The sequence below is a fragment of the Haemorhous mexicanus genome, chromosome 6 (assembly GCF_027477595.1).
Source record: "Haemorhous mexicanus isolate bHaeMex1 chromosome 6, bHaeMex1.pri, whole genome shotgun sequence".
In the NCBI taxonomy this organism is placed as follows: Eukaryota; Metazoa; Chordata; class Aves; order Passeriformes; family Fringillidae; genus Haemorhous; species Haemorhous mexicanus.
This window is the reverse complement of record NC_082346.1, coordinates 3,057,692-3,076,266: the sequence shown is the minus strand read 5'-3', so window position 1 is coordinate 3,076,266 and position 18,575 is coordinate 3,057,692. Positions and strand designations below refer to the sequence as shown.

At 39.0% G+C, this 18,575-nt stretch overlaps 1 protein-coding gene across 2 annotated transcripts in view; it reads left to right on the top strand.

Annotated features, from left to right (window-relative positions):
• Positions 1–18,575, top strand: part of PRMT3 (protein arginine methyltransferase 3) — a 55,038-nt gene that overhangs the window by 23,534 nt on the left and 12,929 nt on the right. For both annotated transcript variants that reach the window (XM_059848306.1, XM_059848304.1), the window contains 3 exons: positions 3,020–3,098; positions 7,969–8,156; positions 10,200–10,286. In XM_059848306.1, coding sequence (XP_059704289.1) covers positions 3,020–3,098; positions 7,969–8,156; positions 10,200–10,286 — 354 coding nt within the window. The remainder of the gene's footprint in view (positions 1–3,019; positions 3,099–7,968; positions 8,157–10,199; positions 10,287–18,575) is intronic.

The window sequence follows — 18,575 nt, the reverse complement described above, 5'->3', positions numbered from 1 at the left end:
TTCTTGCTGTTGTAAACATGCTAATCCACCTTTTGATGCTTTTAAAGAATTTAAACTCTTTCTCTACAGAGATTATCATGTAAATACTGAAACACTAAAGCTAAAAGAACTTGAATACTTATATTTTGATCAGTTGGTAAAATATTTGTATGTAGCTTTGAATTAAAATGAAAATGAATAGGACAATGCTGTAGAATATTTGAATATTAGGGAAAAAATTAACAACGCAAAATATTAAGGCATCAAAGATCTGGGAGCTTTTTATGATTCTGTTAGGAACACAGAATACAGATATAAAAGAATATATAAGAAATGTAGCAATATTCACATTGCTAATGGATTTGAGGGGCTCAGTGGGTGTTTCCTTGGGCAGACATGAGGCAGGGCAGAGCAGTGTGCTTGAGCAGAGTTACTCACAGTGCTGGATTTCTGTTCCTGTCCAGATCTGTTTATATGGGCCTTTGCTGTTAGCTGGAGAATATTTCGTTTCAGCTTTGCAGATACAAAAAATAAGGAGTTTATGTTCCTTCTGAGAAGGAAATGGCCAGCTTTTTAGTAGAAAGCATGTCATGGGACAACATAAAATTTAAGGTGTTCTGTGCATTTGAGTTGTCTTTAACAGAGAATGTCACCTTTAATGTGTCTTAGTTTAGCCACTATCAAGATTGTACTAATAATATGCAGCTCACAGATTTGTATCATAGAGATCTCTTTGCAGTGATTGATTTTGAGGATGTCACTACATGCTTAAGAAAAAATAAGCCCTTGGCCATTTTGGGGGGGGTGAAGCAAAAGTTCCCCACAGCATCCCAGGATAAAATGTCAGGTGTAATTCTCTTTCCAGAAAGCTCCCCTACAGGTGGGGCAGTAGGCTGTGAAATTGCATTCTGACTTACACTACAGATGATCACAGCACACTGAGCAAAATGTTTTGGTGTAAGTAGTAAATTACTTGATTCAGTACCATTGATGGTTTATGTAACTTAAATGCTATAATGAATGGGGGGGAGAAAAAACTGGGAGTGGGGGGAGAACCAGCAGTGCCAGAGTGAAAAGGTCAGGGAAATAATGGTGAGAATTTCTCTGTATTTCTCCTGAGAGAGTGTTTTGCAGCTGTACTCCTTGCACAGGTTGGCAGGCATAGTTAGTGGCAAAGGAAGGAACTGAAGACCTAATCCATAAAGATGTCCTTTTGTGAATTATTGACTCTTGCTTGTGACCAGTCTTCAATATGTCCTAGAGGTTACCTTTAAAACACTGTGAAAACAACTCATTTTCAGTTAAAGGCATCTAAAAATACTTTTTGTGAGCTAAACATATTCTATTTTTAACTGTATAAAAAAGAATGCTGCGGTTCCATGCTGTGCTTTTGGCTTGCTGTGGGCATCACATTATTCCTGCCTGATGCAACTGGAGCTGCAGGTATTTTCAGCTGTTCAGCAAAGCTTACAACCCCATTGCTCACAAAGCAGTTGTCTTCCTTCTGGTACTTATTCTAAGGATGTACACAAGCTGGGCGGTAAAGTAGAAGAACAGGCAAGATTGGGAAGAAGAGTTCTCAGTGAAGAACTATTACCAGAAGAAACAGATTGAGAAAATGACATGGCCATTATTTCCACAGTGTTCTCTTTGATTACAAGTCGTGCTTCAAGTTTCTGGGGTTTTCAGTTTTGTTTTTTGTTTTGAAGGCTGCAGAAAATGGCACTTAAAAGCAATTCTGAAGTTTAAGCATTTTTTTAAGATCATTGAGTCCAGCACTAAACCATGTCCCCAGGTGTCGCATTCACATGACTTTTAGGTCCCTCCAGGGCTGCCCTGGGCAAGCCTGGTCCATTTCTTCATTTCAGTGAAGAAATTTTTCCTAACATCCTAACATCTGCTGCAGCTTCTTAGCTTTTCTTTGTTAAATTACTGCTGCCTGGGCTTGTAGAACTACAGGTCCAAAGTCTGGACTTCAGTTGTCCATTTTATTCTTGCCAACTAAATCAAGCCATGTGGCTAAGCTGTGTTTTAGGTTTTGAATTCTCATTTTACTTTTGTTGGTGTTTGTCTGAATTGATTTGGTGTTGTGAGGATGTAGATGAAATATGTTCCAGTATTGAGTAGCAATGATGTGCTCAGGCAAGGAGGACAGGAACGTTATAAAATCAGTATATCAATGGGAAAACAAAGGGCTGTATATCTCATAAATGTGCAGTTTCTTTAGAAGGAGTTGAGAAAGGGGATGTTCTTTATAAAACGTTAATTTTGTTTGATACTTCCATTTGAATTTTTTAGTATCTCAAATATTCAAATAAGGATTTTTTCCCTCTTTCAGAAAACGACTCACTGAAGTTTACAATAAATTATTCTAAACACCAATAACAGCGTCCTATACCATAAAATTAATTCCAACACAAAAAAGCCCTGTGCAAATCTAGTTGTTACCATTTTTATCCTGGAAATTTTGCAAGTCTGGATGCTGCTAGATGATGTAGAACACCCAGAGAACCAATGTTTGGTACATGATTTATTTCCACCTCTCTTAGGGAGCTCTGCCGAGGGTGATGCAGGGCACCATGAGGTTGCAGATATGAAGAAGGAAAGATGCATTCCACTTGACCTTTCTCTGACAATAGTTTCAGTGTTACTTGCAGATCTGAAGGGGAAAGCCTTTTTTTTTTTTAATTTTATTTTTATTTTTCTTGGAACCTCACAGTTATTACTAAAAAATCAATACCTGCAGCTTTTTACTTACTTTGAGTTGAATTCAATGTCTTTTGTTGTTGTAGGACTCTTGTTGGGTAATTGTTGGTGTAGATGGTGTATTTATTTTCTTTGTGTGCTACGTACTTGCAGCTTGGAAAATTAAAGATGATACTTTATAGAAGAAGTTTTGAAGTGACAGTGCTGTTGTAAAACTCTGTGGGTTTATGGGCTTATAATATTCTTAAACTGTGTTGATAAAGCCTCTCTGTAGAATGACTAAGTGTAAGAAACACAATGATTTCTAAACTCTTTCCCTTCTCTGTAATAACAGGGTTATTTCCTTCTCTTTGAGTCAATGCTGGATTCTGTCATCTATGCAAAGGACAAGTACCTGGCAGAGGGAGGCTCAGGTTGGTGTTCAGTTCTTTTAATAAATTTAGCTCTGGGGGGAAGCTAAATGAACTCGGAGACTTGGAATAAGCTATGCATGGATGAGAAAGTTGCCAGTCTTGGTGAAAAATGTTTCCATTAGTAGGAGCTCCAAGACATTAATTTACTGTATGGGCAATAGGAGAACATTAGATGGGGTGCCAAGGTCTCAAGTTAATGATGTTTTTAAGAATAGAGGGGGCTATTTATTCTTAAGTACAGACTAAATTTTTCCTCCTTATTTCTTCCCACACATATGGGCATTTGTTTCCCCCCCGCTGAAATCCAAGTTTCTGCATAACTATGAACAGAGGAAAATAAGTTTTATCCTGTAAGATGAGATGCTGTTTGAGTGAGCTGCTGTGGATTAGAGGAAAAGTGGACAGGGTGTTTTCCTGAGGGAGGGAAGTTATGTAGGGAGGACATAGTTTGAAACATATGAAATAACAAATGGAATTACACTGTTTCAGTTCAGCATATTTATTCTGGTGGTAATACGCTCTTTATGGCTTGAGGGTAGGGTTGTGACAAGACAAAAGTGTTTGCTTTGGAGTTCTTTTACCCATACAAGTAGCTTAAGTAGTGTTATCTTAAGCAGTGTTTAAGCCTGTAAGTGTTTATTCCCCATGTGATGCAGTTTTGTGCATGACTTCTGCATGTGCTTAATTCCTTTGTCAGTATTGTATTTCATATTGACCTTTTCAGTTGTAGTCATCATCTGGGTTTTTTTTTTCCCTTTTGTGCTAACCATGCACACAGTTTCACTACACTGACCTAATGATTGGATTAATGACTGTGTCACAGTGCTTGCTGCAGTGCTTCCCTCTGGTTGCAGTGAGTTTTTGTATATTACTGACTGCTGCAGGAAAAATAGGCTTTATGCAGTTGTTCACAAAGCTGAATATACAAGCAAGCAATGTCTGAGAATATTTAGTAGCCACTTGAGCAATGTGACAGAAAAAGAGCTTTTTTTTTTCAGTAATGTAGAATAGTCCAGCCACATCAGGAACATAGGTGTGTACTCTGTGTGGATATGTGCTGATAATTTTACACTGCAATACAATTAAATCCAGGGACATTCCCTAAAATCATAAGGAAACATATTATGTTTAGCTACTACTTTCAGAGCCTTCTGAAAAGGGCCAGAAATTTCTGACCTCTGTTTAAACTGTATTGTAGCTCTTGGTTTGTTACTCCCAGAGATTCCTTTGAGAGATGGGGTGTCCTGGTTCTGCAGTACCCTCATCCCTTGGGGTCTGACAATGGTCTTGAGCCCTTCTTTCATTCATGACAAAGCACACGGTGTTGTACAGGCACCGATGGGATTTTCAGTTCTGTCAACAGTTACATTAAGGTGCTTGCAGTTGCTATTCCTCTGCCAGCTTGTCCAGCAGGTGAAAGGCTGTGCCCTGGGTCCATGAGAAGGTTGCTCAGCAGCACAGACTCTTCTGCAGCATAGCTGAATTGCACATCCAAATCCAGATGAGCCAGAACTAAGAGTTCACTCTGAGGTGAAGCCTTACCAGAGAAACTCCTGAATCTGCTTAATTTTGTCTAAAGCCACTTGGTACTATTGAGGCCAAGATCATTATTACAGAGAATGTTTGAAAGCTGAAAAAAGCAATAGCAGCAGCTGCAATTTGACCAGATCTTTCAGTGACTGAGCTGGGAATAGAATCCAAATTTCCAGATATGTGTTCAGTCAGTCATATCGTCATTACTTCAGTTCAGCTTATTGGCATGCTGGGGTGGATTGTGCCAAACTGTCTAGGGTAATGTGTACAGTATAGAATAGCTTTGTTTGGGAACATAACATTTTTGCTGCCCAGGGCCCATCTGTTTGTCCTTTAGAGCTGTTGCTCAGGTATAGATTTTTTCACACACTCGAGTCCAGTTTGCATTGTCGTGGCTGACAAAGGTAAGGAAGGAGTCATTCAAAACGTGATACATCCAAAACATAATGCTCCTTCCCATCAAAATGGTGATGGCATTCACGTGGAGTTATTGCTGTGTATCTGGAGGATTGCTGTCTTCCCCTTCCTCATCCTGCAGTTTGTGAGGCATTGCTGAGGGCTGAAGGATTTCCCATCCTGTTCTCCCCAGCACGTGAGCTGTTCTGGTGACGGATGGCTCGTGGGCACCGAGTCGAGAAGGACACAGATGGTCAAAGCCATGAATCTGGGAGAGCTCTGAGGAGTGCATGCTCTGGCCAATCAGCATTTTGCTCATTTCACCTGTGAGAAGGAATAATTACTGAATTATAGGCTTAATGGGAAAAAAAATGACAAGTCTGTCAGGATTGCACAGGAAAGTGTTACAGAAAGAGCAGAGGATTTCCAGGGAAATCAAGGGCAATGGGGAAATGGCAAATGCAGTTTTATGCAAGTGCTTTTAAATATGTACAAAATCCACAGTGTTTAGATGATTCAGATAGCATTGTTTACATTTTCAGTCAAATCTCAGTAGAGTGTATAGGACATGGGTGGGTCTGTAAAGTAATGAATCTCTGTAGTCTTCTGCCTGAGCCCTGTTGGTGGAACACAGATTTCTTTTTGTGAAATCTGAATAGACATTGTCTGCTTTTGCTGCTATTAATAGTGAAAATGCAGATTAAACTGGAGCATTTTTGTGTTTAGATTTTCCCTTGTTCTTAAGCACATTGTGTAAGCGATCATGAGTTCCACTACTGATTTAAGGATTTGCTGTAAGAACAAAGATTTAATAAAAACTGATTATGATCCAGTTCAGTTAAAATATTTTATGCTTGATAGAGGTGATTAAATTTCTCTTTAGTTTACAGAATGTCCTAGAAATTTGGGCCAGTCAGAGGAAGGAAGTTAATAAAACAGTTAATCATGTATTGTTGTGCATTTAATTTTCATTTTCCAGTGGAATTACAATGCTCCTGTGTGTTCTGTAACCAAGGACTACCAGTCTTTTCAGCTCTCTTCTCACCGTGCCATTGCAACCTATGAAACCCATTCCCCTAAAAAATAATTCCTCAAAGGCTCTTAGCCCTTGCTTTTTGTTGTTTGTATCACACTGTCTTTTAATTTTTGGACCATCAGTGGTTGCTGTTGAAGGTGTGAATGCTGTGAGGCAAAGCCAAGTGTTGTACATAACACTGTTAAACAGCAGAGGGTAAGCTTGCAGAAACAGTCTTCACTCTGTGGTGGCTCCAGCAACTACCTGCAGATCTGCCACCACCACAGGTGGTGATGCTTTGTGCTTGTGTGACAGCTGGCAGCTGTGCTGGAACCAAGTGATTTGTTTTGCACAGGACAGTTTACCTGTCTCCCTGTCAGGATTCTTATCAAACTGTCCTTGTACTGCTGAGTGAGCTGTAGGCTGCTCCTGGAGACACCTTCTGCTCCCATTTCCTCAGCTGCAAAGTTAGGGTGATGATAGTTTACCAATTGGATTCTGATTTCAGCTTGCTGATACGTATTTATTCTGCTTTAAATAGTCAGCAAGTGAGAAAAATGGCAGTGTACTTACTTTAATGTCTTCATAGAACAATAAAAAGCTTCTTTAGAGAAGGTTATTCTTTACAATCACTACTTATTTATAAGAATATTTCCTTTGGCCCAAAACTGTGCTCACTGTATGAAAGGTCTCATTTCAATTTGCTGCCTCTGTCTTCAGCATTTTGCAAGGTAGAAAATACTGCTTTTCTGATCTACCATGCTATACCAATGATTTATTCATTTTGATAAACTGTAATTTCAAGCAGAGCTGAGGACAAAAATTAATTTTACAGTTCACCAGATTCTGGGGAGGAAGAGAGACACTTCAGTTGTATTAACACTGCCCTCTTATGTATTAATATAAAATAAAATTAAAATAAATAGGGTGTTTTAGTTGACTTTTTTTTCCGGAAATCAGGTCAAGAATTCAATGTATATGACTTTAGAGACTTTAAAAATCTGAAGAACAAAACATGGCAATTTCTTTGTGAAAAGAAACCTTGCTAAATATAAATTGAGCTTCTTTTACTATTTATTAGGGTTATAGACAGCCATGCACATAGCAGCTGTTCTTTGTGGGTTTTCCAGTCAAGTGAGATTGCCAAGAGATTGACTGACTCTGCTGGCAGCTGTTAAAAAGGCAAATGTCAGTCTTCCACTACTATTTGTAAAAGCTGTAAATAGCTACTTGTTCTGAAGATGTTCCTGGGAGAAGGAAAAGCACAAATGTGAAAACAGTGTAAAATGATAGCTTTATCCTGAAAGTGGGAGGGACAGAATCCCCGAGGTTCTCTTCTGTCTGTTGGGCCACTTCCAGCTCTTCAGATGCAGACAGAAAAGTGGTTATTTCCAGTACCCAGAAATCATTTTTTAGGTTGTAAGGTAAGAATCAGCCAGAGCTGATAGCAAACAGGAATAAAACTACTGAGTAAGAATATATGCTTTTTTCTGAAAATAAGGTCTTTTACAGAGGTTTCCTGTTATTACAAAGCCCTTGCCTGAATTTCTGTTTGGGTGTCTGTCGACTGTTATGGAATATATTTTAGGTTAGTCTCTGTATAGAAGCCAGAATAGGCTGTTCCAAATTATTTTCTTCAGACATCAAGTTTCCAGTCATTTCCTGGTAATGGGATTCAACTACAAAGATAATTTGTTATGAATAGGAAGTACCAGACTAGTGTGTGAAAATTAAATTTTTGTGTGTAATCTCTTCTGTGGACAAATGGGACTCTAGAAAGTAAAGTAGCAGAAAATGTGTCTTGTCCAAGAGCTAAAAAAAGTTCTTTTTTTATTCGTTTGAGATGTTATCACTTTTAGACAAAGGAATAAAAAATCCTCTGTGTGTGTAAAATAAAATTTCACTACTTTGTTTCTGTTGTTGCAGTTTATCCTGACTTGTGCACCATCAGTCTGGTAGCTGTTGGGGATATGAATAAATATGTGGACAAGCTGCTCTTCTGGGAAGATGTGTATGGCTTTGACATGTCTTGTATGAAGAAAGCTGTCATTCCAGAAGCTGTTGTGGAGGTGCTGGATCCAAACACACTGATATCTACAGCCAGTGTCATTAAGGTACCATATGACTTAATGCTTAGGAGGCAGATGAGAATTTTCCTTGGTTTGTGGAGGAGGGGCTAAAATTCACATGGTGCACACAAACTTTGGCATCTTCAGAATTATAAAAGTGCAGGAAGGTTCTTGCTGCTAAGACTGGAAGGTTTGTATTAATTGCTTTTTTCCAGCTTTTGAGCTTTTAGTAAGGTAATTTTCCCATATTTAGATTGTTCTGTTCTATGATTTCTTCTTTCCAAAGCCAAATTGACTCTGGCAGTGCTCTACTGGTAACGGTGCACGCATATCCCTTTCTAATCTGTGCTGTCATGAACAGTCACTGTCCAGCTCAGATGTAGGGGCTTATCACATTTTGTCATCACTCAGCACGTAGCATAACTGTTGTGCTGAATGGCTTTATACTCATTTGTTCTCATTTAGCCCTCATGGTTTTTAAAATAACTTAAAATCAATGCATGTGCTTGTTTGCTGGAGTTACAGTACAAAGTAGTAAAATTAATGAGTTGAGGAACAGTGGCATTATAGATAAATTGTTTTAATCAATAGCTATCCCACAGAACAAATGGATTATATTTTGTAGGGAAGTTTAAAAATGTTCCCATTCATCATTATGATTATTACAGAAGGTACTTTGGTGTGTTTGCTCACATCAGGTGCTGCTTGTTCTATATAGTTCATAATGTAACTTTTCAAGAAGCAAAACATTCCCTAAAGAAAGACAAGGCAGCATGAAAATTCATAGAAGGCTTTGGGTTAAGGATCATCCAATTCCAGCTCCCTGCTGTGGGCAGGGACACTTTCCACTACCCCAGGTTGCCAGACCTCCCTCCAATCTGGCCTTGAACAATTCCAGGGATGGGGCAGCCATAGCTCCCCTGGACAGTCTGAGACAGGGCTCACTACCCTACAGTAAAAAATTTCTTCCTAATATCAAATCTAAACCTGCTGTCTTTCAGTTTGGATCCATTCCCCCTTGCCCTGGCACTCCATGCTCTTTGAAAAAGTCTCTCTCCATCTTTCTTGCAGTCTCTGTTCAGGTACTGGAGACCACAGTTAGGTCACCCCAAAGCCTTCTCTTTTCCAGGCTGCCCAATCCCAGTTCTCTCAGCCCTTCCTGACAGGAGAGGTGCTGCATTACCTTGGTGGCCTCCTCTGGACTCACTCCAACAGCTCCATGTCCCTCTTGTGCTGAGGACCCCAGAGCTGGATGCAGAAATCCTGCAGAGAGGAGGGAAGAATAACCCCCTGTACCCACAGAGGCTGGGGACCTCCTGGCTGGAAGGCAGCTTTACAGAGAGGAGTTTGGGGGTTCTAGATGACACCAAGCTGACCATGAGCCAGTAAAACACACCCTCGTGGCAGAGGCAGCCACAGCCTCCTAGGCTGCATTAGGAAGAAGACTTAATCACCAGCAGCTCAAGAGAGATTGATCTTCTTTTGCACCCCAGGGAGTTGGCTGTACCCCAGGGAGATGCATTCTGGAGTGCCCTGTCCTATCTCAGGTTCCCCACCCAGGGCAGGAGTGAGATGACTGTCCTGGAGTGAGTCCAGTGAAAGACTGCAAAGGGGATTCTCCAAAGGTCTTTTTCAAGCTCAGTTATTCTGAGATGGATACAAAGCCAATCTGGCAAATCAAAACCCCCTGGTGTTAACCCACATCAGTTGGATGCTGTAGTTTACCATGTGACTACATGAACAAGGGGTGAAACAGGTCAAGATGCCTGTGAAAGCTGCTTACTCTCAACAAGGGGCAGCTGCCATCAAGAAGCAACTTCCCTGAACAGAATGAGCTACTCTGTGTAGTTCCATACCACTGCTACTCAAAGTGTCTGTTTGGGTGTGTGAGGAAGAGGAGTTTGAGGTGTTTTGTCACATGGCATTAGGTAGTTTTTTGGTCTCTTCCCGTTTTTTGGAAAGCTGAAGTAGTATTGCCTTATAAAAGTTGTCTCATAATGAGAACAACTGAACAACCTTCGTCTAAAGGGAGATCTTAATTGCCATTCCTCGGTGTTACTGACAGAATTTTATTACCCTTTCTGACAGCATATTGACTGCAATACTGCATCCACTCCAGACTTGGAATTCTCTTCAGATTTCACCCTGAGCATTACAATGAGCACACGGTGTACGGTAAGACAATTTCACTTTCTTTATCCATGGTTGCTATTGCATTGGACTAAGAGACAATCCATTAATTATCCTTCATTTATCATCAGTCCTTGCCTTGAAACATTCATTTCTGCAGTACAGAGGTGTCAGATGAGCTCTTTCTATAAAGAGAGATGGATGTAGAACTCCAGTAATGGTGTTATGGGGTAATGCAGGTAGGTGAGGAGAGGGAATGGTAAGGAGCTTTAGCACTGGGATCTTTCTGTTTTGTTCTCTAGCCCATTTTCTGAAATACAAGAAAGTCTGGTGTTACCTTGCCTAAGTAATGCATTGAGCTTTCAAACATTACATTATAACCAAAGACAGGATGGCTTAATTTTTACAGAAATGTCAGTAATTTGCTTTTATATGCAATACAAATTCTAAATGCTTTCTAATAATTTATTAAAATACCACCATTAAATTTGACAAAAGAGCATTACGCTCTGAAATCAGTAGAGAAACTGAAATTTTTGCCCCCTGGAGTATTGTGAAACTTCTGGGAGTTTCATCCTTAAGTCACATCACAAAATCAAGTGTAAAGGGGTATTTTTTAGCTTACTTCTAATATATTGAGATAATTCTGCTACAGCTGGTTTATTGGGATTTTGCATGAGTATACAAAGAAGAGCTGCAGGCTTCCTCTGACATGGACACAAAAAATATGTTTCTGTATGATGTAAACTGCTTAGGGTGATGACAAAATCTTGGGTGCCTGCATCAGGCAATGTAATTCCTGGTGTGGATGCTAGGTCATTCTGCTGCATTTGCCAGTGTTTTTACAGAGTAGCAGTCTGCCTAAGAGTTTGTAGGTGTCAAAAAGTGAAATTTTCCCATGTGTATAGTTTAAATCATTATCATTTTTAATTAGTAGGTGTGTACAAGTGCTTCATATTTACTTGTCAGTTATCACCAAATTAGGTGAATACACAGAAACATTTTTGGGTTTATTAAATGGAAGTTTGTATATTTTACTGTGCATACAAATGGAACCCCTCATGTTTCAAGGTATCGTAGGATAAATCTAGCTGCCTCAGGGCAGAGTCAGGTTTCATTTGAGATCAAGCTCCACTGCAGCCCTGGTTTAATTTTCTTAATTTGGCCATATTTGAATAACTGATTAAACAGGAATCTTAACAAAATTTTGGTCATCTTTCTGATATTTGGGTAAAGTAAAATAGCTGATTTTATAAACATTGTTTTCCCCAGCACTAAGCTCTTACAAAAACTTCATTTCTGTTCTGTGATTCTGTGGCATCATTGGCATATAAATCAAGATGTATACCTGCATTTTATGACTTCCAAGAAGAAGGGGAGGGAAGTGGGGCAAGAGCAGTGTTTCTGAAATTTTGCAGCGAATGCAGCTTCTAAAAAATGATCAGAATGCTGTGAAGTATTTTGCACTTCATCATTTAGGTTTATTGACACTTTGAGTGAAATTTCCACAGTTTCTATGATGGATTGTAGAAGTTTAGTTGAAGGTTGACAGTTCATCCATCATATCAGGCTGCCTAACCTTGCAGTAAATGAACAATAAAAGTCCATTATTTATGTTGAAATTTTTGAGGAGATGCTTTAAGATTGCAGTTTGTCCTTTAAAAATAATATTTGATGTTTTTCTTGTTTGCATATGTTTTGTTGTTCTAGTGGCTTTTCATTTTTCTGCACAAAAAGAGAAAGTTGCCTACATTTCCCAAAATTCTAGGGTGTGGTACTTGTCTCCTAAGATTTTTCAGGGTTTTTTTTAAATATGAACATTTTAAAATATCTTTACTTTATTTACAAAAAAATACTTCACAGAAATAGCAATTTGGAAATCTATCTTCATATGCTTGTAGTTCATTTCAAAGCAGCTTTTCCTCAGCCATGCAAGTGTGGAATCAGATTTAGTTGTCTTATTCCTGATGTTGCCTTCAACCTTGCTGATAGCAGAGCAGTGTTACCATCAGAACTGGGGCTGTCTCTGTTGAATAATCTGTTCTTAGAAACCAGGCAAATCATTATCATTTTTAATTAGTAGGTGTGTACAAATACTTCATATTTATTTGTCAGTTATCCCCAAATTAAGTGAATACACAGTAACATTTTTGGGTTTATTATATGGAAGTCTGTATCAGACATCTTTTAGACATCTTTTTGTCATTAAAAGATGACCAAAAAAAAGTAGGGGCACGTGGTTCTGTTATTTGTTGTGGGGCTCCTCTTGCAGGGCAGCTGGGGGTTTGCAGTGTCCCTGGCTGTGTGGGTGTGTTTCCCTGCTCCCTCCCATGCTCTGTGTGCATGCAGAGCAGTGTGAGGCAGACTTTCCTGCACTGAAGTGTGTTGGCAGCATGGAGTGCACGGCTGCTCTTGCTGAACTTGGCTTTGCAGAAGCTTTGCACTGATGGGGGGTAATTTAGCAAGCAGTTAGAGAAAAGGGCTGTGGACTCCTCTGGGTGGAGTGTGCAACATGATAGTTGAATAGCTAAACTCTCATCTCTAGAAGTACCAACCTTATCAGGGTCTGCTGCTTCCTCCCATCAGCCTGTTTGTTTGCCTTTGCTAACAGGACAGGACACTGGAAAAGTTAACAGGAGTCAGAACCGTGACTGCAGTTTTTTAACAACTCATTACCACACTTGCTTTAGTCATGGCTTGGAACACCCCCAGGATCCCTCAGGCAGGAGAGGCTGCACTTCATGGTTCTGTGGCAAAACCATAGAATGCTTTGACTTGGAAGGGATCCTAAACATCACCCCCCTGCCATGGCCAAGGGGTCCCACCCCTTGGATCAGGTTGCTCCAAGCACCACCCAGCCTGGCCTTGAGCTTGCAGGGGTGAGGCATCCCCAGCTTCTCTGGGGAACCCCTGCCAAGGCCTCACTATCTTCACAGTAAGAATTTCTCCTAATACCAACTCTAAATCTCTCCTCTTTTAGTTTAAAATCATTCCCCCTTGCCCTATCACCATCTGCCCATGTAAAACAATGTTAAATTCCTCTAAAATCTGTGCTCAGTTTTTGCTCAGCTGTTTTCTGGGTTTGGATGAATGTACTAAGGACATCAATGCCCAGCCATCGTGGTGAGCTTGTGTCAAACAGAAAAGCTGTGCAGCTCACAAAACTAAGAGCATGGCATTGACACATCTAATTTGTTTGTCTTTCCACCTATTTGAAACTACCCTCATACTATTATATGACCAAAAAACCCCCTAGCAGAGTATTAGGTCATGCTCATAAGAGATGACTCTCATATCTTACTGCAGGTGCATCTTGAGTGTATTTCAGATGCTCCTGTAATACATTGAGTCATAGCCTTAAAAAATTATTAAGGCTCTAAATAGTTTTTTTTCTTCCATATGTTCAAGACATTAAATAAGTCTTCCCCAAAAAAATTCTAATACACATAGGAAATAAAAAATTATTGAGCAAAAAGAAACATTTTAAGTGTCATCTTTTATATGCTGGTTAGTCTTTTAGAAGTTCTGAGACAGGGTGGTGGGGTAGTTAATGCTTTTTTCTGAGGATATATTGCTTCTGTTAATTTTTTTCTTCATTCCTGTCATGCTTTGCCACAAAGAAGCATTTTCTAGCATTAATTTTTTATATAATTATCTTAGCTTTCAAAGATTGAAGATTTTCAAAGTGTGAAACAGTTGCATGGAATCATTATATGAAATTGTTCCAAAGTACTTTTATTGCAAGTTGACTTGATTTCAGTCCTACAAAGATAATAACAGAAAAAAACCCATCACTGAGCCTGCAGAAGTGCATTTTCCTAATAAAGAGCTAGAGTTTGTCACTGCTGATTTTAATGAGACATCTGGCTAATATCAGTTAGTAGATGCTGCTAGAAAAATACTCCATGAATTGTATTCTAAGTTGATCACTGTGTGAGCTTTTGAGATAAAATATAATGGTGATTACCCTCAGTATAGAAATCAATTGACAAACTTTCTCTTTTGTTTGCAAGCGTTTCCCCTGTGAGTCCATCAAGGTTGATCTTTCCTAGCTGAATAACAATATCCCCTGAGAGGAAAATGGCAGTATCTCTTCATTGCTCCCAGGAGATTTTGTCAAAGAGCAGGGTATGTGTATAAAAAGTGGGAGGGAGGAAGGGGGTGAAAGAAGGATAATCAACTGGAGGACGTGACTGATGTATTAAAACCTTCAGAAGGAAAAAGGAAGTTGAGTTGACTAGAGAAAAATATTTTGACTAAGGAAAAAAAATCTTTGATTGTTAAAATTTTCTTAAGTGTCCAGCAGTTTCATTTCTTAATGTCAGGTCTTCCACTTGGGAGCCAACTGGAAGTATTACCATATGAATCTTTGCTTCCAACCTTAGGTGAGAAACTAAATTTTTAAAGCTAGAAGTTGGAAATCTGGTGTGGGTACCACAGTAAATCCACCTTGAATGCCTGATTTCTGAGTAAAGGAAATTCTGCTCCACCATGTTACAAAGCAGGTTTTATCCTGCTCATCTCTTTACTTATCTGTAGCCTGCTCTGCAGTGACATCCAGATTTATTAATCTTTAAAACACAAAATTGCTGTGTTTTAATTGCCAGGGGTTTCTTTCCCCTGTGATAAAAAACGCAGCAACTCTGCTGCATGGATGACAAACATTCCATCTCCATGCTTGGATAAACTCCATCAAAAGCACATTATCTCCCACTTCTGTGGCCAGCTGTCTAATTGTATTTGTTGTAGCCACTCACTGTTGGAACATGATACTAGTGAAGAGCAAGAATGATAAATTACTCACCGTAGGTGATAGTGATGATGATAATTTTTAATTTCCTTGTTCCTAAGTGAATTGGTAAGGCTGCCTTTGAGTTCTCATAAGGAAAGAAGCAGTCTCATTTGTTTTGTCCTGTTAAAATGCTGCATGTACAGCCAGCCATTTTCTTTAGGAAAAAAGCCTTAGTATTCAGATGTATTTGAATTAAAATTTAGATTTTTCTTTGCATTTCAGCTAAAGGCTCTGAGTGGAAGATTGTAAATAATGCATACTCATTTATTGTATGTTAAAGCTTTTTCTGGTTTCTTTATATTTGGTACATGTTACATAAATAAATGGGGAGAAAAACAAAGAGTCTTGAAATAATTTAGCTGGGAGGGAAGAAAAGCAGTTTGAAGACAAATGAATCTTACTGGGAGGACCTGCTTAAATTACAGGTTTTTCATATGTTTGCATGGACACCTTAGAAAACCCTCAGTAATGAATGAAGAGCTTAAGCTACATGAACTCTTCACAAAATCAAGTAGGAGTTTGTGGCTGCTATTTTAATTTCAGGAATATTATATTCTTAGTTGAGTGAACTCTTTGTTGACCTTTGTAGGATGTTGCTCTGCAGCCTCAGTAATGTATATCTATTAATGTATATCTAATCCTTAATGTTTCCTTCATTCCTTATTTGGCCACCTTAATTCCCTGGGTAAATATATTGGCTTTGTTTTGGGGTTTATGTTCTCATAGCTTGCCTTTTCTCCTGGCAAGTTATTTGAGAACAGGAAGAATAATATTTTGGTAGTGTTGCCTAATATTTACTGTCCTTTGAAGCTTGAGCATGTGTCAGGCTGGAGTTGTAATTATTTATTACCAGTTTAGAAGTCATTTTTTTTGTTTTCCTCTTTCATGGTTTTCAAGAGACTGGCACTTGAAAGATTTTTCCAAAGAAGGTTTAAATTCTTACTGATTAGTTGTAGGTGAAGTTGTAAATGAGTTGTCAAAGGTGTCACAAAAAGATGAGAGAAATTGCAGTGGGAGAAATAACAGCTATCATTATGCTTTAAAAAAAAATAAAAAACAAGAAGGAAAAGAATCCAAGGCAGTAGTTGTAAAGCATCCTTTAGAATTTATGGGGAGGTTATTTTCTTGTTCCTTTTCTTTAGTTTGACTTGTAAAAAAGATGTTTAATGAAAATCTGGTCAGCCCCATATTTCATTTTAATATGCATGTGTCTGTGATTGCTTCTAGTATGCCACTTGTGATTTTTTTTTTTTCTTATATTTTGCTGCATGTGATAAATTACACAACAAGAGGGGAGGACCAAATCTTACTTCAAGTTGTAGACATAGGAAATCTCTTTCTTTGTAGTATTGCATATTTAATAGATGCTTGTGATTATTATAGCTGCTGTAACTTGGGATACTGTCCAAAAGTCAAATGAAAGGAAAGTATTTTGAACTTCACTTTTACAGAAGGATTTCTCTGAAATGAACTTAAACATAAAAGATACATAATTGTGCATTTCAACATAAACATCAACAAGTTACAGAAAGAAAGAAGGGAAGGTATAAATTCCTTAAAAGAAGATAGTAAGCAAATCCACAATATTATAGCTTTAATTTTAATTTATAATAGCTTTTTATTATAGTTTTTTGCTATCAAGTATTGAAACTTTGGTGTTTGTCAGTTTTTAGATTTGTGAGATTTTGTTTTAAATACACAGGACTAGTGACTGTAGATAAAACTGAAGACAGCATCATGTATGTGTACTTTACTTCTACCTTTTTTTTTCCTTTGCCCCAACAGCAGTTTCTGAAGTGGTACAGTGCTTACTAACACAGCTGGAGAGTGGTGGTGCTTGTTCAGGGGTTTTTGGAGTGTGTTGAAACAGACCTGTGTGCTGCTGTCAGAGATTTTAGTTTTGCAGAGCTCCCTCAAGGAAGACTGAACCATTGGCTCAGTTGGTCGGAGCATGGTGCTCATAGTGCCAAGGTTAATTCCATATGGGCCATGAGCTCAGTGATCCTTGTGTGTCCCTTGCATCCCAGAATATTCTGTGATTCCCAGTGCTTCATGTAAAAGCAGAAATTCTAATGGTTTACAGCAAGCTTTTTGCAGAATGCTGAGAGGACATTAATTAGAACTGTGTTGTGCCTCTGTACCCTTTGATACTTTTCTGGAGGCATACATGGAATTCTTTAGATTGGAAAAGACCTTCAGGATCATTGAGTCCAACCTCTAACCCAGCACTTCCAAGTCCATCCCTAAACCATGTCCCCAGGTGCCACACTGACATGACTTCAGTCACTCAGGGATGGTGACTCCACCTCTTCCCTGGGCAGTCTGTTCCAATTCCTGACAGCCCTTTTGGTGAGGACACTTTCCTAAGATCCAATCTAAGCTCCCTTGGTGCCACTTGAGGCCATTTTCTCAAGGCCTCTTTTTAGGGAGTTGAGGGGAGTGAGAATGTCCCCTCTGAGCCTCCTTTTTTCCAGACTAAACCCCCCCAGCCCCCTCAGCTCCTCTTCATCAGATTTGTGCTCCAGACCCTGGCCCAGCTCCATTCCTTTCTGTGCAGCCTCTCCAGCACCTCCAAGTCTTTCTTGTGCCATTCTGCAGAATCTCCTGGTGGGTTTTAGGAAGGCTGGGTGTGTTCTTTGTAAGGACTCTGTAGCTATCTCTGTAGCTGCCTTGGGATCCCTTTGGCTTGGGGCAGACAAAAAATGATAAAACAGCTCGAAAGCAGAAAGATCTCAGGACACTGACAGTGTAATTGAAATTTTAAGCATAGCCTTGTGTTTGAATGAGCATATATGAATATGCACAAACTGTGGAGGACCATACAAAACTATCAGTTTCTCAAGAAGAGCTGGTGAATTTAATACCTCCTATAGGGTGTATGTTCAGAAATAAAACTGAACTTACTTCATGAAAATAATGTCTAATTTGGATAAATTGAGTACCTCTCAGGGTGGTGTTACTGGCAGGGCAACACATGCAATCTATCAAACCAAATCTTCCATGTGGAATCAGGGAGAGGAAAAGAAGGCTGGATGTTACTGGGAGGCTTTGACATGGAGTTGAGATGGATATTGTTCCCTGGAAATTTGCAGATAACTGTTTCTGTTGAACAGCAGCTTTAAATGTTTTCACTTTTTTATTTTTAAACAGTCAGCCATGGCTGTGTGCATCAAAGTGGGGTGTATTAATTCAGTGCTTGTTTGCTTTTTGTATTTCCTCAGCTGTAATTGGCTTGTAGAATAGCTGCAGGTGGTCAGTAACTACTGGGTTTGGTAATAGACTTATTTTCCCAAAAGTTTGAAATATGAGAGATGGAGATTGAACACACTGTTGGTATAAACTAATTATATAGTTGTAACCAATTTCAGAAAGGAAATCATCAAACCAAGTTGGTTCTTTTAGTTGGCTCAAAAATATTTTGAAAGTTATCAATGAAAGATATTCATTAGATTGCTCAATTGCAATATGTGCTCTTACAGTTAGCTTTCAAAATGTCACTCAAGCTCTCCCCTCAATGTATTTAACTTTAAAAATATAATTTC